General features: G+C 35.3%; 4 protein-coding genes across 5 annotated transcripts; 2 read left to right on the forward strand and 2 right to left on the reverse strand.

Moving 5' to 3' along the window:
* Positions 1-359: 359 nt before the first annotated feature.
* Positions 360-4,940, reverse strand: LOC105175541 (strawberry notch protein (DUF616)). The gene is made up of 9 exons (XM_011098006.3): positions 3,677-4,940; positions 3,163-3,417; positions 2,817-3,027; positions 2,559-2,668; positions 2,279-2,478; positions 1,764-1,867; positions 1,294-1,481; positions 992-1,191; positions 360-794 (listed from the first exon to the last, which is right to left on the reverse strand). Exons 1-9 carry the CDS (start codon positions 3,933-3,935, stop codon positions 555-557), a joined length of 1,767 nt encoding a protein of 588 aa, XP_011096308.1. The 5' UTR covers positions 3,936-4,940; the 3' UTR covers positions 360-554.
* A 5,327-nt stretch (positions 4,941-10,267) lies between these two features.
* Positions 10,268-12,745, forward strand: LOC105175542 (L-type lectin-domain containing receptor kinase VII.1-like). 2 transcript variants are annotated; one of them, XM_011098007.3, is made up of 2 exons: positions 10,268-12,469; positions 12,552-12,745. In XM_011098007.3, the coding sequence occupies exons 1-2, from the start codon at positions 10,384-10,386 to the stop codon at positions 12,608-12,610; spliced, it is 2,145 nt and encodes a 714-aa protein (XP_011096309.1). In that variant the 5' UTR covers positions 10,268-10,383; the 3' UTR covers positions 12,611-12,745. The 2 variants fall into 2 exon arrangements, with proteins under 2 accessions (XP_011096309.1, XP_088732506.1); XM_088876380.1 differs by having other exon boundaries at positions 10,268-12,745.
* A 1,902-nt stretch (positions 12,746-14,647) lies between these two features.
* LOC105175543 (uncharacterized) lies at positions 14,648-16,857 on the reverse strand. The gene is made up of 3 exons (XM_011098008.3): positions 16,536-16,857; positions 15,852-16,083; positions 14,648-15,268 (listed from the first exon to the last, which is right to left on the reverse strand). Exons 1-3 carry the CDS (start codon positions 16,785-16,787, stop codon positions 14,838-14,840), a joined length of 915 nt encoding a protein of 304 aa, XP_011096310.1. The 5' UTR covers positions 16,788-16,857; the 3' UTR covers positions 14,648-14,837.
* A 7,725-nt stretch (positions 16,858-24,582) lies between these two features.
* On the forward strand, positions 24,583-25,756 carry LOC105175544 (basic helix-loop-helix (bHLH) DNA-binding superfamily protein). The gene is made up of 3 exons (XM_011098009.3): positions 24,583-24,842; positions 24,940-25,287; positions 25,401-25,756. The coding sequence occupies exons 1-3, from the start codon at positions 24,723-24,725 to the stop codon at positions 25,476-25,478; spliced, it is 546 nt and encodes a 181-aa protein (XP_011096311.1). The 5' UTR covers positions 24,583-24,722; the 3' UTR covers positions 25,479-25,756.
* Positions 25,757-27,000: the final 1,244 nt, after the last annotated feature.

The following is a 27,000-nucleotide window of genomic DNA, read 5'->3' on the forward strand; positions in this document are numbered from 1 at the left end:
AAGCGACTTTAGTGTTGTATATTGATATTCCATCTGACGAGTTCCAATGCATGGTTCTCTGGTGGTTTCAGTCCTTGTATGGAGATTGGAGATACATGAAAATCAATTGCAAAATTAAAAGGAGAAAATAAAAAATAACAAGAAAGAAAAATATTTATAATGTAGACAGACTGTAACCGTACCATTCTTCAAACTAATAATACTTGTATATGAACGACCACCCACTTCACCAATACAATTAATGGCCGGATTATGGGGCTCATTTGTATAGAATCGTATCATTACAGTAAGTAATTAAGATCTCAACAAATTAAGTAGTCACGTTCAACGATGTGCTAATTATTCCAACCAATACATCATATATAAATATGTACATTGAAAAAATAGATAAATGTGACATCTGTGAGAAATACTTTAAAAAAAAAAAACAACACGGATAATTGTATGGAGATATAACTATAACTCTCTCGTCTCACACAAGCTCCTAGCCCCGCACCTCTCAATCTTGGAACAGGGAAGGAAAGAATTAAGAATCTCGGCTAGACCAAAATTTTTTACTTGGTATTGACATCTCTACTGCCAGCAATGACTTTCCGATGACGTTTCGGCCTCCTGTCTTTCCCATGTCTCGTGGGAGCCTTCTTCATTGGATTACTACTTAGATCATTGCCAGCTGAAAGCCCAGGATAGGTTTTCTTTGGACTTTCATCCATTAATGTAATTGGCGGTGGAGGATGAACACCGTCGGGAGGTGCAGGGGCAGACCAGTGCTCAAGCAAGTCCCTGTGGTAACCCTGCAGCAGTGGTGTGAATGATTTGTTAAGTTGCATATGCAAAACCAAAAAGCTACTGAAATGTGAAAGATAACATTCAACAGAACCACCATATCTACTACATTGAGTTGAACATGTCTACCAGACATTATCAGAAATATTCACAACACTCAACACTTAAGCAGACGTGAATTATCTATTCCGAATATCAAGATTACCTGGACAACAAAGTTGCGTCTTTCACAGTCCAAGAACATATTAATAGTGTAATTGGTCTTCGACCGGATCTTATCCCTGACTGTGGAAAAACTTATCTGGTCTCTGGATGTAAAACGATCCACTTCATTAAACCACAGACAGGTGAACAGATTGGAGATTGGGATGTGCTCCCTAACTATTACACAACCTTCAGGAACATCTGGAGATCAGATCATCAACATTAATTCATGTAGCAGCTATAACCAAGAAATGAAAAAGGCATAAAAGAAAAAGGAAAAAACAGAATCAAGCAGTGTCCTACCACTAGTAATGGGAAATTTTGCCACAGAATATGGTGTTAAACCCTCATTTTTGTAAAATTCAATTTGGAAATCAATGGAAGCATTGTCATACTTCCCAGCAGCCTTATTTGCTTCTGCCTCTTCAAATACATCAAACCGCTTATAATGCCTTGATATTGCAAAACTCGTATTTTTCCTCCATAAAAACCTGAAACAGAAGAAACTTCAATATAGAAAACATTTCTCACAGAGAATGAGAAATTTAAATCCAATAAACCAATATGTCAGTGTCAATCATCCATATGATCACTAAATATTTATGCCAGTAAACTTATTGCATGCTTTTACGGAAGATAGAAGGGGGGAACAATAAGAAGAAGATCGAAGCCAAGTCTGCTAAAAGAAGCTTAACCTGAGAATTCGACCATCAGACCACTAAAAGGAGCATATTACATAATTACAATGACCACACTTGTACCAAGTCGTGTACCTTTCAAGGATCTGAATTGGATCCACAACCAGCTCAAGTTTTGCATCAACCCACAGTGAGTACCGGGCATTAGGGAAAAGCCGGTGAAGCAGTAGTTTTGGGACCTGCCACAGCAAGAGTAAACCTCAGTTAGGAGATTTTCAGAAAAAGTTCTCTTAGAAATGTAAAATTATATCAGCAAGGCAGAAAATTATCTGCTGAATATCGAATATTTGCTCATCTGACTTCAGTCAATTTTTTATGAATTGGCAAGTTGAATTCATCGACCACTAAAAGATCACTAAACACAATGTTATTTGATCTTAAAAGATCAACCAAAATTAGTTCACCCATCTTAGCCCCTTCAAGCATCCTAAAAAGTTATCATTTTTTGTTGTGAGTTTTTTCTTCCCACCAAACCCCAGCACAACCCCCAAATTTATGTGCATGGTGTTCATTCTTCTAGCTTGGAAATGTGAACACACAACTCTTATCTGAGCACAATACATCTACCAACTGTCTTTCAGAACATTTACCTTTCCGTTGCGCCTGGGATCAGAGTAGGGTAGGTTGTGAACAAGAATGATTCTCCACAACCCAACTTTCTTGTTATGGTCAAGCTCACTAGAATTTCTCAAAAAAGCTTCTGTTTCTTCATCCACAAACATATGAAAGCAGACATTTTTTTGGGAATATTCACTGATATTCTGCGGTTGACGTATTAAATCAAAGGCTCCTGGTCAAAAATGCACTTTTTGTTGTTAATTAACAACAATAAATGATATTAAAAGTGAACCACAATGTTGGGGCCAGTACCAAAAATTGCCGATGCGACAACCACCCCTTGACAAGTTTCCATCTCAAGAAGATCAGAATCATCAATATCAAATCCTGTCTGACGGCCTGGTTGCACTCCTTTGACAAACCTTGATCAGGTTCAACAAACAGCAGAAACCAGCAATTTAGATAGCTGGTGCTTAATTGATAAAGCAAACAATGCCCAAAAAATTCTTTTAGAGAAAAGAAAGTTAATAGTCAAGGTGGTGAGACTATCCCAAAAGAGAATTATCATACCCACAGTGCACGCTCATTGACTCTCTTATATCATACGAATCATTCCTCTGTCTCAGTGAAGGATATCCACCAAATTCTGAACCTCCAAATTCAGATTTTGTTAAATTTTCTTCATGAATATATTCCAAATTTCTAAGAACTGGAGAAAAGGATGGTGCATTCGGCATAAGAGCAATCGCGTCTTCCAAAGGCAGGTAGCACACGGGACATGCTGCGAGAACGAACAGCAAGCATATTCACCAAAAAGAAAATCTCAGTCACAGGACAAATTTCAAAGAGTCTTAATACACCAATTTTATTTCAAGCAAAGAAGAAAATTCAAATAAGCAAGATAAGTCAAACTCACGCCGCGGTCCTGTCCTTTTCTTATCTGCTGGTGGCGGAGGCAATGTAAAACTCTCACATGGATTCCCAGGAGGAAGTGTGTATCCCGTAAAAAAAGCAGGGGGTGCAGGTGGGGGTGGAGGTGCTATGGTTGCATTTGCACTTCCCTCCAGTTCCCTAACTTCATAAGAGAAAGTCTCACTCGTGTTCGTCTCCCCAGGTATTGGGCCAGATTGAATATTTATATTTTGAACGATGGTTTCTAAAGCATCTTCACCTGCAAATAACCAGAAATCAGAACTAAAGAAAGCTTGAAATAAAATAACTGATCAACATCTTGATCCCCTGAGCACTATGCATGGTTCAGTACTCAAACATATCATATCCACACATCAGAATATCTAATCTATCCACTATTCTCCATGTCTGGACTTATCAATTCACATAGTCACACCTTCTTCACGGTTTCTCCTGAATATGCTTGACTATAAGCTAAAGCCCAAATCAAAGTAGGAAAAGAAATAAGGAAGCCAAACCTTTGCCTAGATATAAGACCCAGCCGAAAACTGCAGCAGAAACAAGACACAAGAGCAGCATCCCAACCTTCTTTCGAGGGGCGAATTTGCAGATCCAGTGGAACAATCTATCCTTCTCCTTAAGCATCTTTGGAGGCTTTCTCGATGAGAGAGGTGGTGTAGTTTGGATTGGCAATGATAATGGACCGTTCTGAATTTGCTGTTGCTGCAATGACCCATAACTTCCTGAAGATCGAAGACCCAATGACCCTGTAGTCATAGTTGACCCCTCAGTCCCCAAGCTTCACCTTTCATCTCCCCCTCCCCTCATTCACACTTTACCAAGTATTGAATATTCAATCCAAAGAAAGAAGTATCCAAAAAGGCAATTTGTGTTGTATCTTATCCCTCTCTCCAATTTTACCTCCAAACTTAGACTCAAATCACAAAGGCTACTCACCAGATTTTGAAATCTTTATCGCTTTGCCGCTGTACAAATCCAATTAAACCAATCCTATCGTGCAAACAATATAACTTGCTGAATTCTCCAAAAAGAATTTAAGACCCAGTTCAAGAAATCGCCCAAAATCAAGAATCAAGAACAATGACGAGTCTCCACTTTAGACTCCAATGCGGCGCAGTATACGAGGAAAAAAATAAAATAAAGATTAACTAAAGTAGAATCTTGAACTCCAAGAACGCAACTAGATTTCAATTCTTGGAGAAAAAACCCGGATGAAATACCAATCTTTATAAATAACATCCAATGGGAACACAGACACAAGTATTAACTGAATCAAATCAGAACTCTATGATTAAGAAAGCAAAGTCCAAGGAAAACACTTGCATCCAATCAAAACCCACTAATGGTTCCCAAATCCACCCATCAAGAAAGGAAATACTTGGCATTCAACTCCAAGTCCACTAATTACAATGGACTGAACAGGAAAAGATATATGGAGGAGACAAGAGAGTATAAATTAGTAAGTAAATAAAAATCAATAAGCCTAAAATTGAGGGCTGAGTTGGGTTGATTGCTTTCTAGGGTTTGTCTGAGTTCTGTACAGATCACGATTCACGAATCGCGTTTATTTGGGGAATGTATTTGTTTCGATATTTCTTTTTTTTTTTTTTTTAATTCTTTTGATGGTATATATAGAGAGATCAAGAAGACAAAGCAGTTCTGGGAATATATAGCTTGTAATAATATAATAAATTTTTAATAAAATAAAAAAAGAGCAATAAAATCAGTGGGAAAATCATTGAGGTTAACATGCGCCATGTGCGCCAGAGTTATAGACGGCGAGCAATCTCTTTGGCCATTCGGCTGTTTGGTACCGATTTGAATCATCACTCTCAATGATGCAAGAATTGCAATTTTACCCCCTGCCCAATTTTTCGATTAACTTCTCCCACAAAAAACAAATAAATATATTGATAAATCCCTTAATAAAAAAAATTATAAGTAAAAAATCTCTTTCACTAGAGGAATGCAAAACACGTGCTAATTCTTAATATTTTAAATTTTTAATTAGATAATTATATTTATACCTTTTATTTATAAATTTTAGGATTTTATTTTATTAAACGGTAAATTACAATGAATTTTTCTGGTATTTTTTAATATCACAAATACCTCTTTTTGACAGCTAATAGTATGGGGTATTTGTTAATGTATTTATAATTTTAGAAAGAGTATTTATAACTTTTTATACAATAGGGGTATTTATAATTAAGACAAACCTCAAACAATCCCATTATAAACCATTGATTAAAATAAATGGTCAAGAATTTGTAGGTATAAATTAATAATTTTTAACATATTTAACTTATGATTCATAAAATAAGGAGTGTGAGTGTAATTATATTTTTTTAACCAATGGAATTTTTATAGGGGATAAATTGCACTTCTTTCTATTTTTCTTTTCCTTGTTTTATATTATAGAAACATTACAATCAATTAAATAAATAAAACTTAAATCAAACATTTATTGATGTGGGTCTCAATTATTTTAATGTACAAATAGGAGAATGGACCCATTGAAAAATATGGTTTAAAAAAAAAAAACCCAAAATTCAGTGTACTATTGTGAAAGTCTTTAAGATGAATTAAGTCTAACATTACAGATGATAGAGATATTTCATTAAGGAAAAAGTGAAAAGAAGTGTCCTTTTAGAGTGGTAGTGACAAGTACCTACTTATTAGGGGAAATAAAAAGGACATTGTGAAGGAAATAGAGTCGTCCAAACCATTACCCAATTCAGACAACGACCATTACCCAATTAATCCCCACATACTTAACTTCTCAGCTATTAAGGTTTTGATTTAGCGGTCATTGGAGGCCTCACAGTCTACGAATGTGGATATATAATTCTTTTTAAATTATTTTGAATATTTTTGTTAATTTAAAAATATTCAGATATATTAAATTAATATTTCAGTTTGAATATAATGAATGGTGTAGTAATAGATTTTTTTTAAGAAAAAGACTTAACTTCTCTACATTTTAAATTAATTTTTTTAATTTTGGGTTTATTTTTATAAATATAAGCAAATATGAAACACATATTTTATTACAAAAATAAACCCAAATTCGATGATTTCTGGATAAGATATGCATTTAATAGGAAACACAAAAATTTATTATATACAATAAACTAAATGTTTATATTTGTGAAATTGATGCTCACAACTTTATAATTGTGAATTTTATCACTTCAATGAAACCCATTTAGTTTTCAATAATTAGAATTTTCTATAGTTATCATCAATAAAAAAGAAAAAGCATTGTAAGCATTGTAATTAGAATTCTCTTGTTCAAAAGTTCTCTGCGAACTTAGTTTCTTAGTGGAAAAACCTGAGTGGTTGTTGTGATTGAGCCTTGGTGGCTGTTTTGAGTGACTGAGCCTGTGTGGTGAGTTTAGCTTCAAGCAACCAATGCAGTGGTTGTCGGCCTTGGTGGCTGTGGGCTATCCCCACCGGATCTGGCTCCCTGAGCCATTATCTGCTTTTTTGTTCTTATTTTTTCATTTACTGTCTGATATTATTATTTAGTTCTGTAATTATATTTTGTTATCATTTCTGTATTATTAGATCTGTTAATATTATTGTAATATTAAGAGTTTTCATAACTCGTAATTACTCGTAAAAGTTTAACCAGGGCTTTAATTTTGCGGGTTCTTCACTGGTGATAAATTCCCAACACTATTATATAATTAATGAATAATTACAATAAAAATAATAAAATGACTATCATTAAATTATATTGAGACCTAGATATTATTGGAACCTGAATCCAAAATTTTATATTAAACTGCATTAACGAAATTTCTTTGATATAAACATGTTCTCATGTATGCACATGATTTCACGTACTTAAATCAAAATTACTTTAATTATTGCATTTACAGTAAACTATAAAAACAGTCGAGTGCACAAGATATTGGTAGAGAATATGTACGTCATCAGGAGACATGACGAGGGTTATTGGGTTCCGTTAATGCTTTCCTAAAAACAGTCGTTGATTATGGGGTTAAAACAGACTGTTGGGGCAGAAGCATCTGCAAACAGGAGGTTGCATGCATTCTAACATGGTCTCATAAAATATATTTTAATAATCCTTGTGGCACGTTGGTTCTTGCATGCATATAATAAATAAATTTTTACACTTTAAAATATATTATACATAAGACTAAAATATATAAATCAATATGTAATAGTTAAAAAAATTAATTTATGAGTGAATGTAAAATTTAAGAAGTTGAATAATTAGTAGTTATCTTATTAGTTGAATGATATTTTTGATTTTATAAAAACTTAATGCAACGGTGTTATTAATCGTCGTTTGTGAGTGTGGAGGGCTTTCAGTTTTTATAATAGTATAGAGTATAGATATGTCTTAATCGAATTAATTATATAATTAGTTTGAATTATGCCAAACTTAATCTCGGTTCGTTGCTTTCCGACCCGTTACATGGGACCAGAAGTTTTAATGGGCAGAGACCAACTTTTGAAATATGGGCTTGAGCTGATTCATTCAGTTTCAGCCCATGAATATTTTGTGGTGGTGGTCCAAAAATTCGTAAGTTGTAAGAAAATATCTTCCACTTAGCACACAGCTTAGAGGCTAGAGCACCTCATTTTCAATGAAAAAGTTAAAAGCTAATGAGTAGAATATATTTCGCTTTGTCCATATATAACTGTTTTCACATGCAATTTGACGTTGACCAATATTTGCTTTTCATGGGTTTTAATGAAATGCTCTAATTACTTTTTTCCTTTTTCTTTTTTTTGGTAATTACAAATACTCTCCTAATATTTATCGTAATTATAAATATTGTCTTCTTATTTAAAAAAGTACAAATAATTTTATAGAATTAATAATTGTCTAATAAATACTCCCATACATGAGCTGTCACGATAGAATATTCGTTAAACGATTATTAATTTTAATGGTCTATTTATAAATTTGCAGACAACGATAAAATATTTGTAATCATACGAGCTTCACAAAAACTCGTTATAACTTTTTTTTTTAAATAATCAAAAAATAATAATATAATATTGATATAAGCTACCCAAATAAGACACATTCCTCTGGATGTCCATACAGGGAAGGATGTTTAATATGTCCATTTTACTATATTTGAATCATTTGACCAATTTTTTTGGACTTTGAAAACTTAAGTATAAATTTTTACCATCCGCCTCCTATTTCTGCTAATCTTACATCATACACAGAGTACACATGAAGAGAGTGAACTCTACAAATATTTTGGTCAAATCCACATTAATACATTTTTCGAGATCTACATATTAATACAAGATACTTAGTTAATTTAAGCAAATTCAATAAATTTTGATAAATTGGAGGATTTATTTGTTAGACGGAAGCATATCTTAGGGGTGTTATATGTAATTTTCTGGACCACAAAGTGTTTATATGTAAATACATTAAATCTCAGGAGAGGGGAGTGTAATTATTTTTTAAAAAAATGTATTTTTTTTTTAACCATGATGAGTTTTTTTTTTTCAATTTTTATTCATTTTAAATAAAACAATAAATACAGTGTGTAATACCAAAAATGAATGGCCGGAGAGACGTACAAGAAGTCTTGCTGCTGAACTGACAGACGAGTACCAACAAAATCTTTTGAATGCCATACATTTCCTTTCTCAGTAGTCCGTGAGGAGATTATTATCTTAACCAAATAATGAAGTTGGTCAGCTCATCCGTCCTAATTCATAATTAAATGCTGAAAGAAGATTTCCTTGTCAAAAATTTCAACTCCAATGTATTTAAAGGTGTCCAACAAATTAAAAATCCAAAACTATACAAATATGTGCATACAAAAAGTTGTCCTGATTTGAAGGTCAGTTAGTTCACACAACTGAACTTGGTGGTCTTACAGATGCCTCCCTCTCTCATGGCTGGAATCGAAGTTGGTCAAAAATAATAAAACCTTCAACAATTATCTGCAAATTTCAGAACTTGTTGAAAATGAGACACGCCCACCTATGGCAAATTAGTCCCACTTCATAAATATGCTCAATTTTCAAATAAATGAGCAATGGATTCCTAAAAGTCGAATACTATAAGACAACCTGCACTGAAAACCTTTTTTCAAATCAACCGTGTTGTACGTGTAAAATATATGTTATGTTATTAGTTTGTCTTGTTAAAAGTTATACACTAATTATATAAAAAGTGTATCATATTTTCTATATAATACACTGGTTAGGGAAATGGGTAGATTTGGTCAAATTCTATTTGAACAATTCTTTTCTTATTTAAATAACATATTTAATATGTAATTAATTTTTAGTCAATCAAATTCAATTTAAATTAGAATTAGGGTTTGGTGGAGTTGAAATGGCTGAACTCATTTTGGAGCCGCAAGCGTTGACTAACTGGGTCCTGGGCCCGGGGTATCACCAACCCACTATTTGGGTTGACAATATTAAAAGATGTGGCGATAGTAACAAGCTATGCCGAAATAGCCAGGCGGACCCCCTCTCCGTACATCAACATATCCAGCCACAAATTGGCTGTTATCCAACTTCACTATATAGTTATATTCGTTCAATTTCTCGATAACTTTGAATTGGTAGAGCCAAAAGGTTAATGGGGGCCCGGCCCGACGGCAGCTAACTTCCTCTGATGCTGTGTTTATGTTAATATGATCCTGTTTTTAGTATGAAAGGTGGAGGAAGCTTCCTGTTGTTTGAAGTTTGACCCTCCTCCCTCTTCCTTATTCAACCATTATCTAGAATCCCCGGATTGCCCTTTCGTCATCCACTTGTCCACATCCAACCTTCCAAATTCGTCAACTACTGTCTTTACATAAATCAGCCAATTGCTGCTTTGTAATTTTATCTCATTCCCATCTCAATAAAAAGATAGAAATTTTATATGATTGAACCTTTACTCATTGGCATGTCGTATTTGAGCTTTAAGAATCCACCGCCCCGTTAATAACATAATCAATCATCAGAAAAAGTAAAAAACTAATAAGAAAAATATAATTACGAGGGGCAAAAAGGTAAATTGCGATGGCCAAGTCTGACCACATTAATTTGATAAAAAACATTCAACAGGAGCACACGGCAGCTAACATTACATGACACCCTTTCTTTTCCATTTGGATTTCCTTTCTCTTCCTCCCTCCCCACTTTCTGAAAATAATTTCCACGAGAGTCACCTCTTTCCATCTCCGCTACGCTCCCAATGAAGAAACAACGAACCCCTCAACTTCTGCTATGCCTATTCACTGCAATTCTTGCTATCCCACTCAATTCCGCCCTCGATTTTCTCTTCAATGGCTTCGGCCCCTCTGATGTATCACTCTACGGCAACGCCACAATCGAATCCCGCATTCTTACACTAACTAATGACACGACTTTCTCCATCGGACGTGCCCTTTATCCTTCCAAGATCCCCACGAAGCAGCCCAATTCATCACTCGTTCTTCCGTTTTCAACTTCTTTCATTTTTGCCATGGCGCCTTACGAGGGCAGGCTCCCTGGACACGGCATCGTTTTCTTGTTTGTGCCGCATGACGGAATCCAAGGTGCCAGCTCAGCTCAACACTTGGGCCTGTTCAACTTCACAAATAACGGGAATCCTAATAACCATGTATTCGGTGTTGAGTTTGATGTTTTCAAGAACGAAGAGTTTCAGGATATTAATGCTAATCATGTCGGTGTTGATGTGAACTCACTCAATTCCGTAAGCGCTTATGAAGCGGGCTATTGGCCTGATAGTCACCGGAGGAAAGAGGACGGCAGCCCTGATGAGAACTCCTTCAAGAAATTGACTCTTAATAATGGGAAGAATTTCCAAGTATGGATTGATTATGCCGACGATATTGTTAATGTCACTATGGCGCCTGTGGGGATAAAAAGGCCTAATCAACCGTTGTTGAGCGTTTCTGTTAATCTTTCACAAGTTCTTGAGGATGAAATGTACGTGGGATTCACTGCAGCCACTGGAGCTTTGATTGAAAGTCACAAGATTTTAGCTTGGAGCTTTAGCAATACAAATGTTTCGCTTAGCGAGATGTTGATCACAAGGGGTTTGCCTTCGTTCGAGCTCCCCGGGACTCCAATTCATAGAACCGAAGGTTTTATTGCGGGCTTGACACTGGGTGTTTTGGTTTTAGTCGGTACCGGTTCTTTTGTTGCTTTCTTGTTGATCAGAAGGAATAGGAGAATTAGAAAGGACAGGGAGAAAATGGAAGATTGGGAATTTGAGTATTGGCCTCATAGAATCACTTATCAAGAAATTGAATCAGCAACTAAGAACTTTTCAGAAGAAAATGTAATTGGTATTGGTGGAAACGGGGAAGTCTACAAAGGGTCATTTCCTGGAGGATCAGAGGTCGCAGTGAAGCGCATTTCTCATGCGAACAGTGAAGGGATAAGAGCATTCTTGGCTGAAATATCAAGCTTGGGAAGATTAAAGCACCGGAATTTGGTGGGATTGAGAGGTTGGTGCAAAAAAGAGAAGGGCAGCCTAATTTTGGTATATGACTACATGGAAAACGGAAGTCTTGACCAGAGGGTGTTTGAATGTGATGAGAGCAAGATGCTGAGTTGTGAAGACAGAATCAGAATTTTAAAGCAAGTAGCTTCCGGAATCCTGTATTTGCATTATGGATGGGAGCGCAAGGTGCTACACAGAGACATTAAGGCCAGCAACGTGCTGCTCGATAAAGAAATGAATGCAAGGCTAGGTGATTTCGGGTTAGCCAAGATGCATGACCATGATAAGGTGGCTGGGACTACACGCGTGGTGGGAACGGTCGGGTACTTAGCGCCGGAGATTGTGAAGAGCGGGAAGGCATCAACGCAAACCGACGTGTTTGGCTATGGGGTCTTGGTTTTGGAGGTCATGTGTGGTAGAAGACCGATAGAAGAAGGCAAGCCACCATTGGTAGAGTGGGTATGGGAGCTCTTGAGAAGAGGTGAATTGCTTAATGTGGTTGACACACGATTAAGAGATAGAGGAGTTGATACAGAGGAAGTGGAGAGAGTGCTTCATTTAGGCCTGTTATGTGCGCATCCGGACCCCAACGCCAGGCCGACAATGAGACAAGTAGTGAAATTGTTTGAAGGGAATACTGAGGTTGATGAGTTGGAAGGGGAGGATATGGACATGTATCTCCTAGAAAGGATGAAAACAGACGAAATATGGTCTATATATCCTCAGAGCTTTAGCAGTGGTTCTAGTTCACATCCAACGTTTGAAGAGATTAGACGGGGATTGTCCACTTCAATGTCACTCTCTTGGTCCAATACCAATATTGTAGAGGGTAGGTGATGAATACTGATTGACTGCTGGTTTTAGTTGCCTGTATCAATCTTCGTGGATTGAATGTTTACACAAAATTTCAGGGCCTGAATTGCGTGGGAGTGGAAATGGACGTGCTGATGTTCATATGCAGATCTCATAGAGTATTGAATCACGAATCTTTTGGTTGTCGGAAAATTTCTTTTATCTATGATACCTTCATTCTTGTAAACTGTACTTGATCTCTGTAAAAAGGTGGTGCTCTCTATATATTCTGGATGTTGGCTTTACAGACAAAGTCTATGGATAGCTCATGGCTCTTACCCTTTTTCTTAAACGAAACATGGATCAATGATTAGGTTGAATCATTTGGTATAAGATGATGATTGCTCTAACGGATTAGGTGGGAATTTCTTACAAAATTAGAACAATCATTGTTAATGTTCAATACTGAGTTAGTCTTCGTTGCCAATGGTTTAGGCCTACTCCTCATATTCTATACTGATTTCTGTATTTCTCTTTTTCTAACAATAATTCAGCTTTGACTATGTCGATCTGTGTTTTAGATTCAGTTTTAATAAACTAATTGAGTTCCATGCTCTTTGTAATTTTTCACATCACAGATTGGTAATGAATAAATATTAGAAAAGCAGCAGCAGTGGCGTAGCAGAACTGTTGGGCTCGCTTCCACAGTAGACGAAATATTCGGGACCTAAGTATATGGACTTTACACCGTCAAGCCCGTTACTCTAGAAAGTCCTTGTATATCCTGATTGGCGTCCTTCTTCCCTAAAGCCCAATGGGCCATTTTACCGGCCATTCCTTTTAGCTTTTATCCACAATTAACCAGTTATGCTGACACAAGCAGCTTGCATGGTAGTGTCGCATGGGGTGCCGACACCCGAGTTAGCTGTGTTGGACAAGTTTAAGGCAGATAGTTCATCGGTTAGAGTAATAGTTATGCAGGGCCTCGACGGCAATGTGCTGGTATCGTGGTCTCATTTCGTTGTGGTACATGATTGTGGTTGTTTGAAAACAGGCTTGCCGTGCATGTAATGTGGGCTGTGTGGAAGGTTGCGGGCATCGGCTAGATGGTGGCCAAGTTGAGGATGTGTTGTACGGGGTGCCGCGCGCACAACTAGCAGGCATGCACAACAAAGCTGGATGCTTTGTGACCAGATAGCATCCAACATGCGGAAGGCAGGTGATGAGGAAAATTATTTAATTACCTAAATACTCCTGCCTTTTAAGGCATTTATATATCTGTAGTTGATCATTTTTGACCAAGTTTGACCAATTTTGAGTAAGTTGAAAGTCAATTCCAGTGGCTGCCCTTGGATTGGATGAGGTAGCAACATCTCAATAGAGCCACGTGTCACCCTCCCAGACAGTATTGTATAGCTATAAATAATCTCATTTATGATTATTTAAAGACACACATTTATTATTGTTTATCACCATTTTCTGATCTCATTCGACCTCGATTTATTTTCGATCTCACCTTTTCGACCCCACATTTCTAACTTAGGCATCGGAGGGCCATCGCCGAGGGCTACTCGACTAGTCTTACATTTACTTTATTTTCAGGATCCACTAACAGGTAGCTCGAAAGAAGAATCTAGCGACCCGATCCGGATTTTGTGCGACCTATATCAGCAGGATATACCGCACAATAGGCAACACTTAGATGACAGGATGTTGTGCGCGCAAACAGCACTCTGAGTGCGACATATTGGCAGAAGGTGTGCACACTGGTGAACCAGCAGATGCAACACCGTACCTCAGGCTCATTGATGTACAAGTACAACAGTTGTGTTGCAGTTGTGAATCCTGCGGTGCGTGTGGAGGCAGTTGTGCTTGTCTCGTTGATGACAACTGCTGACACATGGTGGATAACTGCATGCTTTGCTCGAGAAATGTTTGATTATGATTGATAGTGTCTTTCCTATCAGTTGGAGGATGTGCACTACAGTTTTGTGCGACTTAAAAACATTCATTAGCGTCTGAGTTGGAAGTGAGTGTTGTGTGCAAACCTTGGATAAGTTTTTCTTGTAGTTGTGCTTAGTCATTAATGCAAAAAATTGAGTTCTTCCTGTAAATTCTGCATTGCTACATTTATGCAATAATCTATGTTAAATTTCATCTGGTAGTTAGACCAATATATGTGGGTACGCTAAACTATCTTGTAGTAAATCAGCAGTTTCATTCTCAACCAATTTATATTTTTCTTCCATTCTTGATGTAATGGTATCGCAAAACTTGAAGCTCGCATATTTTCTTGCCAAAAACATGGATCTCTCACTTTCTCTTCAACTACAACCTTATCAAAGGCCAACACAGGAAAACGAAAAAGAAAATAATAATAAAGGAAAACTCAAAAATCTCCAAATTTACACCACTTCAACCGCAGGTCTATGCAAACTGGAGAAGTTTTCCTTTTCCATCATGTCAAGGGTGAGCATGGATCTTCTTGGCCGAGCTGGGGGGCCCGAGTGCTCTGACGACAACGGCGGAGCGGCAGCCGACCGCTCACAAGTCCTAAGCCACTTAGCTTGCATGTACCGGTGCTTTCTCCACGGGCCCATGTGCATTTTTTTCTCCTTCATGCACTTCTTCGCGGCTGCGCACACAATCTTTAATAAGCTCAACAGTCTTTCGATTTTCCCCACGAATATTTCTGGCAGCCTCTTGACCAGCTTGTTGTACTCTTCGTTGGCTCGGGCCATCTCGAATTCGGCCCGAAAATTCAACTCAATTATTACTCGCACTTCTCCTTTCTTGGGATTTGAGTTGTCCACTACATCCAAAAACGTGTGTTCCCCTGCAACGATTACAGGCCAAAAGGTTATTGATGTGAATCAATATCTCTATAGTCAATTGAAAAAATGGACAAAATTATTACATACAAATACCAAGAAAATAAACGAAAAAATCATGTCTTTTTTCAAGATGTGCCCTGAATGCGATTTTTAGATGTTTCCACAAATAATATCCAATATCCATGCTGCACGTGATTATTTTGTTAAATTTATGTGGTAGTGGACGAATTCTCCAGATGTCTCTTGTATTCATGTCAATTTCAATATTGAATAAAAACAAGAACTATTCTGCGGTTCTCTACAGTTTGGGCTCACAAAAATATCATACATCAAGAACCACCGAGAATTCCGGGCCCCGGAAACAAGAAACTTCCTTCACATCAACAAGCAATTTCCAGACTGTTTCAGGCATGTATCTTATAAAAAATCTTATGATATATTATAATTAATCAAGTTGATCATTTAAAATGGTATATGTTGCCGTCACAAATCAGAGAAGAGAACTGTCAGAGTACAATACAGCATAAACACATTAACATTTCCAATTACGTACTGCTATTAGAATTAAGAGAAAAATTGAAGTACCTGAGGGAATATCGGGTGAACTCCTCCACTTGGACTTGCAAATTGCAGTATTAAAGCCTGAATTCTGGAGACGTCGGCAAACCACCTGCATTAGACATTTCCGGCAACCATTGTCGTCGTCAAATGGTCTACCGCAGGCGCACACGTTGCCGGATTCTTGTGCTTCGTTCACTGCTTCCTTAGTGATACTTCTGATTCTTGACTCTAGAGAGGTTGTTCTGCATATTATCGACTGCAAAAGATTGACAAACAATAATTAGGTAGATGATCATGAGAATACGAATGGCCAATGATTAGTTAGTTAGGTAGGTAGCTAGGAATGATTAGTCTTTACGTTAACAAAACTGAAATGAACTGATTAGGCTGCCTGATTTGATCATTAGGCAACAATTATTGCTTGATTCATCGTTCATTGTACATTTTTGAAGGGTGTAGAGAAAGGAACGCTAAATTCCGAAATCTCTGGTTTGAGTCATAACTATTGTCCAATAAGCAATTTTGTTGAACGAGCAAGTATAATTAGTCGAACAAAAATTTATATCCAGAAAAGGAATGTATCATCAACGAAACCAATTTGGATTCCTTTTGAAAAAATGGTAATTAGTTTAGTGGAATTTTGATGTTTTTGTTTTGCGTGCATAATAATTGAGAAAAACAAAGGATGATTATACATAAAAAACTTACTTGCAACAACTGATGTTGAGTTTCCCAGAATTTGCCGTCTTCAGAGCCTCCGTTTTCGTTTTCATTCTGGTTTTCCTTCTCTTCATCATCTTCGTTATCATCGATGCTACTCGCCGGCGACAACCCCTCACATTCTTCACTGAGGAACTGGAAAACGGTGTCGTCGGATAAGTTTATCGCCGGTTCGCCGGAGAACTCCGTCTCCCGGCCGTTGCAAGTCAGAATCCGGTGGTTTATGGGAACTCTACCCATTTTTCCGCCGACGCCTGTACTTGTTTTTTTAATTTTACTTTCTTTATTTGTTGGTGATCAGAGGACTTGCATTTTCAACGATCCATGGAAATGGGTTTATATACCAGGGGAAAAGCAAGCGTGGGACCCATTTGTCCTACGTGGACAAAACAAGAGGAGGCGCACATGGTCATCTCTGGCCCCACATAGATCCACATGTTCAGTTGTGATTAGTGAAAGTGCATCTAGTGGTCCAATATGGTGGACCAGACAACCAGGATCCACGTCAGTCAGGGTCAATAATTTCATCTGCTCAGTTCATTTGGATATACTCGAATATTCTTAAATTAATATTTTAATGTAATTATGTGTTTGCTACCCTATCCTAATCTCGTGGTCTGTGGGGCACCTCAATTTGGATTGGAAAGCCACGGAGGGGGACGTGGCGCCATCGGAGACGTCTAACCGCTTGGGTTTATCCGATGAGGTGGGCCCAACTTGTTCTCCTACCTAAAATCATTGTCGATACTTACGCGGCGCCAGGCTCATGGTTTTTTGCTTTCCGGTGGTGAGTTCCGGAATATACCCCTCAACTTGTGAACAAAAACACGAGGGTATTTTTGTTTTTCTGCTGCTCAATCATTTCAGGATTGAGTCAATCAAGGTAGGAGCAAAGAATGTGGCGAACAGACAAATATTGCGTGGAGTTCGCAATTATTTCTCTCACTGTCCCAACACCCCCCCCCTTTTTTTTCTTTTTTTGGATAATTAAAGTCTCCTTTTATATAATTAAATGTAGACCTATGTGATTTGAAATTTATATTTACCACTTTTAAAATTTATTTTTATTTAATAAATAAATTTTTTCATTAGTTAAAATTTATCAAATTTGTTGATATTAATAAAAAATAAATAAAAATATGTCTACCTCTTATGGACTTATTACTGATTTAATGCAGGTCAAATAAGTATTTTTATTATCAAATTACTCTCATATATTTTCACGTATTAATACATGAGAGTAGGTATATCATATAAGAGTAGTTCAGTCAGAAAAAAAATTATTTGACTTATAATAAGTTAGTAATAGGTCAATTGGAGATAAATATTAATTTTTATTTAATTTTTTTGTTAATATCATCAAATTTGGTGAATTTGTACTATCGAAAAGACTTATTTGTTAGATGAAAACAAATCTAATGGGTGCTAGATGATATTTTTGAAACTAAATGAGGTTTACGTATAATTAAACTACACCTAATAGGAGAAAAGTGTAACTATTCCTTTTTTAAAAAGAAAATCAAAATTTTAATTGGAGCTTACTTGTCTGGTTACTAATACTATAGTTTCAATTTCGGGTCAAATAATTCAAAAAAAAAAAAGTAAAAAAACATAATATTTCATCAATAAAAATTAAAAATAAACATAAGTGTTCCCCAAAGTTTAGATGCTAAGAAACGTTGAGTACAATATTATGTATTTAAAATATATAGCCATATTTAATTAATTGTTGGAAATTGGGCTAAGTTGGTTATCTTACATCATAGATCATGAAATAAGATATCCGTTATTTTCACAAGTTTCCTTAGATGTGCATACACTACAAACTTTCTACTATTTTTGCTTTAATAATTACCACCAACATCAAGTCCTCATAGATGAGCCTGACATGCAACACCCAAACTTTTAACTTGTTCCAAAAAGGACCGCTCATTCTTTTAATTTTATAAAGACGCCCACTTATATTATCCAATACATTAACATATCGGCACTGATTGGACACACAAACCAATTGCACCAAATCAAATATACATATAGTGCCTGCTTCATTTTGTGATTGACCAAATCAACTCTGCATTTCCACTGCAAATGTTACTTTTTACATTAGGGAAAAGTATTATTTTAATCCGTTGAATATGTCTAATTTTAATTTTAGTCCGATAACTATGTTCATTTTTGTTTAGGTCCAGTAACTTACGAAATTGCTTACTTTTAGTCCTCTGGCAGATTTTCGGACAATTTTACCCCTATGAGTGCATATGAACTAAAACTGCCCATAGGGATAAAATTGTCCGAAAATCTGCCAGAGGACTAAAAGTAATCAATTCGTAAGTTACTGGACCTAAACACAAATGGACATAGTTATCAGACTAAAATTAAAATTGGGCATACTCAGCGGGTTAAAATAATACTTTTCCCTTTACATTATTATTATTATGAACATAGTAAAGAGATAAGTTTGAGAAACGTAGGTCCAATTCTATATTATTTTAGAGTAGATAAAAAAAACACTTAGTAAGTGAGGTGAGGTAGCATGAAGTCCTTATCCCCAGCACTTGGACCTACCAGAAAGGTCCTATTTTTTTCATCTCTTTTCCTTAAAAAAATGAAAAAGTATTCTTCTTTTACTGCTACCTTTATTGGTACACTACTCATTAAAATTTAAAGCAATTTACACTTTCACTACCACTGCTCTTAGTCTATTACCTTGGAATATAATATCATAGTTCAAAACTTTAAGAATTATTACTAGGATTGTGAGATCTATTTATTCAAATATCGAATTATGTTCGTCGATAATGACCTATGACGCATTCATATATAGAATGTAGTGATATATACGAGCGCAATATCATATACGACAATTTGTTATACATATGTGCGCAAGACGAGTCTAGCCACGAATACATCATAGATAACAACGATGATTGTTAGTTTTCACTGTTCGGTCCAAATTGAGCAATTGGGATCAAAGTTGACTTTTAATAATAAAAAATCTACGCACTTAAATGGTCTCAATTACTTTATCGGATTCTTACTAGTTCGGATAGGTTTTGGAAACAGTCTCTTCCGATATAATTTGATCAAATATGATTAATCGAGAAACTATATGTTGAAGTTATTGTGGTAGTGTAAATCAACATAATAATGGAAATATTGACAGGATATTTACACGATTTTAATCAAAACCCTACCTGTCACTTAGATCAAGGAAATAATTAAAAATTAAACCAAGATGTTTAAATCTTGATTGTAATTATTTATTTCTAGAAAAAAGTAGCACAGGCTGTCAATGGAGAAAATAATAATTTTACACGTGGAAATGGACGGTATGATTCATGGGTACTGGGTATGTATGTCTTGTCTTCACACATAGTTTACTCCACTGGAAACCTGAGAGGTGGTGGAATTAATGACTGCCGTGTTGCCCATATCCACGAAAATGGGGATATGGGTTTGATCACGATTTGACCCGGAACTTTGTTACTGAACCCGGAATCCAGAAAGCTCTATCCGACAAAGATAGTTTAGGTGGACTGGACAACCTAATAAACTTGGTAATAATAAGAGTAGTAAAACGTTATCGAACAGATTTAATTAGAGTCCACTTGGATTATAGAAAACCCACAAGTAATATAATATTCTGACAGAAAGATATTGGCAGTCATTTCAACAATGACGCACCCCAAGAATTTTTCTTATATTTATTTTTTGATGCGTCTTAGTAGATCTCGCTATCATTATTATTAATTCACATTTACTATAAGTTATGTGTTCATACACTGCACCATATATTATTAACAAGAGATAGTTACACTTTTTTGTCCTAAAAATTTGGTATAATTATATATTAATTAATTTTATATAGTTTTAAAAATTACATCTAATATTTATATGGTTTGCTTTCGTCTAAAAATTAATTATTCCATCAGCTAAAATATATCAAATTACTTTGTTGATATTAATTAAATGAATTGGATAAAAGTTCGTATTTACAATCGATTGATTTATTGCTGGTCGAATAATTTTTTTAATGATTAAATTATTTTTATACGTTATTTTTACACATTAATACATATGAGAAGGTATATTTTCACCTTTATAAGAATAGTTTAATTAGAAAAAAAATCGTTTGACCTGCATCAAATCTATCGATGGTAAAAATAATTTTTTATTCAATATTTTTTTAGTTTATATCAATAAATTCAGTGAATTTTGATTAATGGAGAAACGTATTTGTTAGACATAAACAAACTTACGAAAAATTAAATATAATTTTTCAAATCACAAAAATTTTACATGTAATTATACAAAACCTCATAAGAGGTGAGTGTAATTATACCTATTAATAAATAATATGGAAACGAGTGTAAATAATACACTATCTTAATTTTTTTATGTAACTCTATTATTTCATCATCTTCATTATTTATCTAAAATAATATTTATCAATCACTCGCAAGCAAGTAGGCCATTTTTATTGACACCCGCTGCAAAGGGACAATAACAAAATAATACATACGACACACAAAATTATGGCCTCATTTATTTGTATATGCACATTTATGTCACGTTAACATAATATAATTTATTATACACTTTCATACTCCAAGAATCACTTTTAACCTAACGCAGGTGCGGCCACAATTGCACTCAATAGTCATGTTGCATAGGTTGTAGGAAAAGACACATAATTTATACTAAGTAGCTAACTTAATTAGAGGAATGTGTCCATGTTTGTGCATGATGTTCATAGATCTATGGGGAGCTTCTAGGTGTCAAGAGGGGAGTAAAAATATGGGTGAGTATCCAGAATGATATCTTTCACACATGGATAGACAGGAATTAAGGTACTGTACTGGTAGTGATGACTGATGATGTAAATGGTACAAGATTCACGTGAGGTGACCAGGTTTATGTTAGGACAAAAGTGCCTGCCACTTCCACCCTATTATTATTATTATTAGCAAGGAACGCTGTACAAATGGGGGAAAATTATGGGTCCTGATTTAATTGGGATCTTTACTCAATTTGTTTATAGAAGATTTTGGAACAAAAACAATAATGAGTTCTTGACTCCATTCAACATGCACTTAACTCGATTAATATTTTTTTTATTTATTATAATGTATGTATAGATACATATTATGAAAATATAAAATAATATAAGTTTTTAATATTTGAAATTTTAAATTGTACATATATATATAAAAAGCTCTTATTTGAATGGTAATGTTGGGTCTTACTGTCGAAAGATTATAGATACAAACCCGACAAATATGGCGTATATAATTTCTAAATATGTTAGTTGATTCAGAAATATCAATATACAAAATTAATTTTTTTATGTTTGAATGTCCTAAAAGATAAAATAATAGATTTTATTGAAAAAGAGCCAAAAAATAAAAAAGGGCCTTACCATTAAAATAAATTAGTGATGGATTTTCATCCGCCGCAGCCTCCAAAACATCCACCCTCCTGAAAGAGTCACCACTAACAAGCCCTTGACGTCGAAACCGAGCCTAATGGGCTGGGCTTTTAATCCCGTAAACTGGGCCTGTTAAAAAAGTCCAACTTGAGATGAATTCCATATGGGCCCAATCAGAAGTTGTGGGGGTAGCGGTTGAGAATTGTGGACTGTTAGAATTTTGATTAGGTGGTTGTCTAAATAAAGCAGACTGTGTCGTCTCCCAAGTTAGGTAAGGTAATTGAATTGATTCGAAGAAATCGAGGTCATTTGTAGTACTAGTAGATCCATAATTTAATTATTGTGAGAGTTGATTCTATTCCATTTTTGTATTTGGTAGCAGCTGGGTGAAAGGGACAATCATTTGGATACTAATTATAGTTTGAATTTGACATTATTACACACTAAAGACACCAATGAGCACGCCTTAATTAAATGGAATAATTTGAGAATGAAGCAGTCATAGAAGATAGTTGAATTTAATTGATTATATATTTTTTTATTATAATTATAGCCACCCAACATTGATTTGGAATTTGTGCCTTGTGTTTGTCCAATGTGGTTGTAGGTAAGGTTGGTAGGAGAAAAATTGAGGAAATTAGGGTTCAAGGGTTGCCATCCCACCAGCTTTCACACACAACCACAATTGATAGGAAATAAAAAGGGAAAAGAAAGGGCGCAGGAGGTGGGGACCTGCGACCTGGGACCTGGGACTGGGTTGGAAAACTAAAGGTAAAGCCAAGAATATATACCGCCATCTTTCATCCTCGTCTTCCCCCTAATTGTATATGAATGAGTGCATGCTCCTACTGCTTATATTGGCTTTTTTTGGGGGCCGCCCTGCCCTTCCCTTCCCCATTCACACCTACACTATTCTGTCTCGTAACCGCTTGTCCATACATCCAACTGTGCTATAGCATTAATACATATTAATCATTGCACCACGTCGTTTCTGCTTACATAAAAGAAAAATATGTAATTCAGTACATTACGTTAAGAAATAAAAGAAAGAAAGAAAACCAATTTATTAGTTACTGTAAAATTTGAAAAATTGAATAAATTAGTTATTTTATCAGTTGAAGGGTGTTTTTGACTTCACAAAAATTAATACGATGATATCATTAACCGATGTTTGTGAAGTTGAGGGGCTTTTTTAATTTTTGTGGGAGATCTGAGGAGACAAACATAAGTTCGGAGATCATTGATCCCATAGCACCAAATCCAATCATAGTTCCAATTTCTGGCATCATCAAGTCCGTTAATTTGAGAAACGTTTTTAACTTATTTCCATGACCCAACACTGCTTGCTACCTTATGTTCATAAACGCGTTTATTACATCACAGATCTTGATCGGATTGAACTATAATGACTTATGTTGTCACACCGTTCACATCATTGACTTCAATTTCTGATCATTACTCCATTATAAAATATATTCCTACTGTATATATATATTAACGTACTGAATTTATTTTCCCTAAATTTTATTATATTTTTAATTTTATTTAATATATACACTCTACGTATATAATTTACTATCCTAATAAAATACATAATGATATGTTTATACATATGACACATATATATTAAATATAAATTATAAGATGCAATGAGATATAAATTAGAAAATCCAATCCCATATCTTTCACACAGCTAATTCCACGTGTTATTTTCTAATACGTCTTCCCTATTTTTATTTATTTAAAAATTCTGTCTCTCCATAACTGAATGATATCAATAATATATGGACGTGTTTGATCATTTTATTAAACAAATTAAGTAAAAAGTATACAAAATAATAATAATAATAAAAGAAAAGTTGTTTGGGTCCGATGATGCCGCAGATGATAAAGCGATATGATGTCAGAAGGATGAGGTAAGAATTATGTACGTGTTCAGATCAATCTGGTTTTAATTTCACACCCTTAATTAAGAGCTATTAATTAATTTTTAATATGTGATCAAGTTCAAATTTACAGTCCAACAAAACAATTTGGTTTCATGTTTTTGTATTTCTTAAATCAAAATAAAACACATTTAATGTTTACTTTTGTATTTTTATATCTAATCTGTGTGTTTTTTTTTATGTTTCAACTTTCTATATAATATATATACACATTTATATATATATATATAATATAAAAGATATATAATTTGACAATCAACAGTAACTAAGGAGCGGTCTCTAGGTTTAGGCACTAGTTCCCAAGTATGGTTGTCTTTAAGAGACTTCATTTCCTCATTCATGGCACTAAACCATTCTTTTGACTTAAGGGCCTATTTTTCTATCTCACTATTTTCAAAATACAAATCTAAACATTATATATATATGTATATTTATGTGATCATATTAAATTAGGTAAGTTTATGTAATAAATTAGTTTGATCATATGAATGATGATTTGTTAATCAGTGAACTAATATAGTAATGTGGAAGCCGAAATATAAACAGTGGTGATGAGATTGAGTGATATGGGTATGAAATGGATGGATTGAGGAAGATGGTGAAAAGGTGGGCGCCACAAATAAAGCACTATTAATTGCTGTTTCTCTTTTTCATCTTCGACTTTACCTTCCCAATCTCATCAGATCTTTGACATTAATTACTATATATTATTACTACTCTCTACTACTTTTCAACAATCTAAATTAAATTAATACACTCCGCGGCATCCATCTCGCGATCTGCAGTTGAGCTACGTACACAATGGATCACAACCCTAATCCCTCCAAAGCAGACAGGAAAACCATCGAGAAAAACCGGAGAAATCAGATGAAGACCCTCTGCTCCAGGCTCAGCTCCCTCGTGCCCCATCAAACCCCTAGGGTTCTTACTTGCTTTCCTCTTTTACTCTTCTTCACATGCACGACATAGAGATGTGTGTTTTAACCTGCAGGGCCTAATATCTGAGTTGTGTGTGTAGGAAGTTGCTTCGCTGCCGGACCAACTGGAAGGAGCCACCAACTACATAAAGAAGCTGCAAACTAACATTGAGAAAATGAAGCAGAAGAAAAACTGCCTCGTGGGACTGTCTTCTGCAACTGCAAATTCAAGTGCTAGGTCCAGTTGTTCAAACTCTGGAGGCCTTGTTTTACCCAACGTCGACGTTCGCGTGGTGGGCTCCGCCCTGGAGGTGGCTTTGGTAACTGGACTCAATTCTCAATTCATGTTCACTCAAACGCTCCGACTGCTTCATGAAGAAGGTGCGGAGGTCCTCAATGCCAGCTTTTCTGTACTTGAAAATTCCATCTTCCATACTATACATTGCCAGGTATAAAACTCTTGAAGTTGCAGTTGTGTTCTTGTGCGCTTTTACTTAGTTTCTTACCAAAATCGCAAGTGGGGTGAAGTTAATTATGTGTTTTTGATCCTTCTCTTTTCCAGATTGGAGAGCCTGCACAAGGTTATGGAGCCGCAAGGATTTCTGAGAGGCTGAGAAAGTATGTGTACGACGTTAATTGATCATTATAGTCCAGACATCTTATTTGAAAATCCATGTGGTGATGTTTAATATATATGTAGATCATGTGCTATTTATTGTTGTCTGACTCAACATTCTCATTTCTCAATAAATGTAGTGTTTTCCTCATCAAGTTTCAGCTGTTTGGATTTTTGTCCATCGATTTTCCGCTCGCTTCTATCAGAACTGGGCTGCTTAAAGAAAGACAGAATTTATATATATATATATATATGTGTATGTAAGCTTTCTTGGAGTAGAAATGCAAACAAGTTAATAATTACATGCATCAGATTATAGCTTATTTTCTTCATAAAAAGCTTGTTAACTGCAAATTTCAACCATCTGCCTATATTTGTTACAATGCATTATCGATCATACACATGCATATATATAACATTAGAAGAAATTTTACTATATATTGTCTACATGTTAATGGTTATAGGTTTAAAAATTGTAGTAAATAACTATATTATCAAACAAAAATTAAATAAAATCAATATAAAAATATAATTATCTATCACGACGAATATCAGTTACACTCGTAAAATCAGTCGGACAAATAATGGGTTAAAGTGGTTACTAACTATTTATAATATTTGTTGTAGCGTAAGAAATAAAGTTGTTTAGTTGTCTTTATGTGGAATCTGCTGACATTGATTTAACATATATAGATAGTGCATTGTTCAGCAAAAGAAATTAAAGGGGTGGACGGGGGATAGGGAAATGACGATACTGATACGGACAAGTGAATTTGAAGATAGATATTTGAAGGTAAAGGGCAGTGGTATAGATATGATTGAGTGGTCTTGAATTGAGTTACGTAGCATTCTCTGTGTGAGAAAAGTGTTACTTAGCAGTAGTTTCTTCCCATCCACCAACTTTTTTGGTCAAATTCAAGTGTGTTTGTGTGGATTCACTTTAATGTTTGATGTGCTTCATCCTTGATAACGTTAATACAACAATTTGGTGGGAGATGTGGTGAATTAGAACAGCAGCATTAAGGCCACAGGGAGCAATTAACCCCAAAATACTTCTCCTCTGACATGCTATGCTGATCATGACAATGACCTTCAACAATTGAAATGCGGCGTCCCATTTCCACACTGCCATTCGCATGGCTGCTGCTTCCCCTTCCCTGTGCCCAACAAACAACACCAGTTCAGTGTCACGTATCCACACTACTCCAATCATCGTTGCCAAGCAAAATTCAGTTTGACCCACGACTTTAATTCTTTTTAATTACGAAGATAAAAAATCTGTTAATTAATCCCACATATTATCAAGGGCAATATAAGTTTTGAGCTTTCCATTTATATCAAGATGAGAGTTTTACTAATTTCATAATGCCGGAAAGAAATTTTTGATCTGCATTAATGAACCAGGGTTAGGATCTTTCTGTCATATTTTTGTGTTAGAATTAAACTCACATAAAACAAGATAAATATACACGTATACTTCCTAATATTCATGCCAAATTAATTTGACAAAAGACGTTATCAAGGTGTCACTGAGAGAATCAAGCAA

This window comes from Sesamum indicum, linkage group LG12 (genome assembly GCF_026168435.1).
Source record: "Sesamum indicum cultivar Baizhima isolate 11 linkage group LG12, ASM2616843v1, whole genome shotgun sequence".
Classification (NCBI taxonomy): domain Eukaryota; kingdom Viridiplantae; phylum Streptophyta; class Magnoliopsida; order Lamiales; family Pedaliaceae; genus Sesamum; species Sesamum indicum.

Coding starts and splice junctions, on each gene's coding strand:
- LOC105175543 (XM_011098008.3), bottom strand. CDS start 16,787: ATGGGTAGAGTTCCCATAAACCACCGGATTCTGACTTGCAACGGCCGG. Junction 16,084..16,535: donor CTCAACATCAGTTGTTGCAA/GTAAGTTTTTTA, acceptor AATCTTTTGCAG/TCGATAATATGCAGAACAAC. Junction 15,269..15,851: donor TTCACCCGATATTCCCTCAG/GTACTTCAATTT, acceptor TAATCGTTGCAG/GGGAACACACGTTTTTGGAT.
- LOC105175542 (XM_011098007.3), top strand. CDS start 10,384: ATGAAGAAACAACGAACCCCTCAACTTCTGCTATGCCTATTCACTGCA. Junction 12,470..12,551: donor CAATACCAATATTGTAGAGG/GTAGGTGATGAA, acceptor ACAAAATTTCAG/GGCCTGAATTGCGTGGGAGT.
- LOC105175541 (XM_011098006.3), bottom strand. CDS start 3,935: ATGACTACAGGGTCATTGGGTCTTCGATCTTCAGGAAGTTATGGGTCA. Junction 3,028..3,162: donor GAAAAGGACAGGACCGCGGC/GTGAGTTTGACT, acceptor TCGTTCTCGCAG/CATGTCCCGTGTGCTACCTG. Junction 1,482..1,763: donor CCAATTCAGATCCTTGAAAG/GTACACGACTTG, acceptor CTTCTGTTTCAG/GTTTTTATGGAGGAAAAATA.
- LOC105175544 (XM_011098009.3), top strand. CDS start 24,723: ATGGATCACAACCCTAATCCCTCCAAAGCAGACAGGAAAACCATCGAG. Junction 24,843..24,939: donor TGCCCCATCAAACCCCTAGG/GTTCTTACTTGC, acceptor TTGTGTGTGTAG/GAAGTTGCTTCGCTGCCGGA. Junction 25,288..25,400: donor TCCATACTATACATTGCCAG/GTATAAAACTCT, acceptor TCTCTTTTCCAG/ATTGGAGAGCCTGCACAAGG.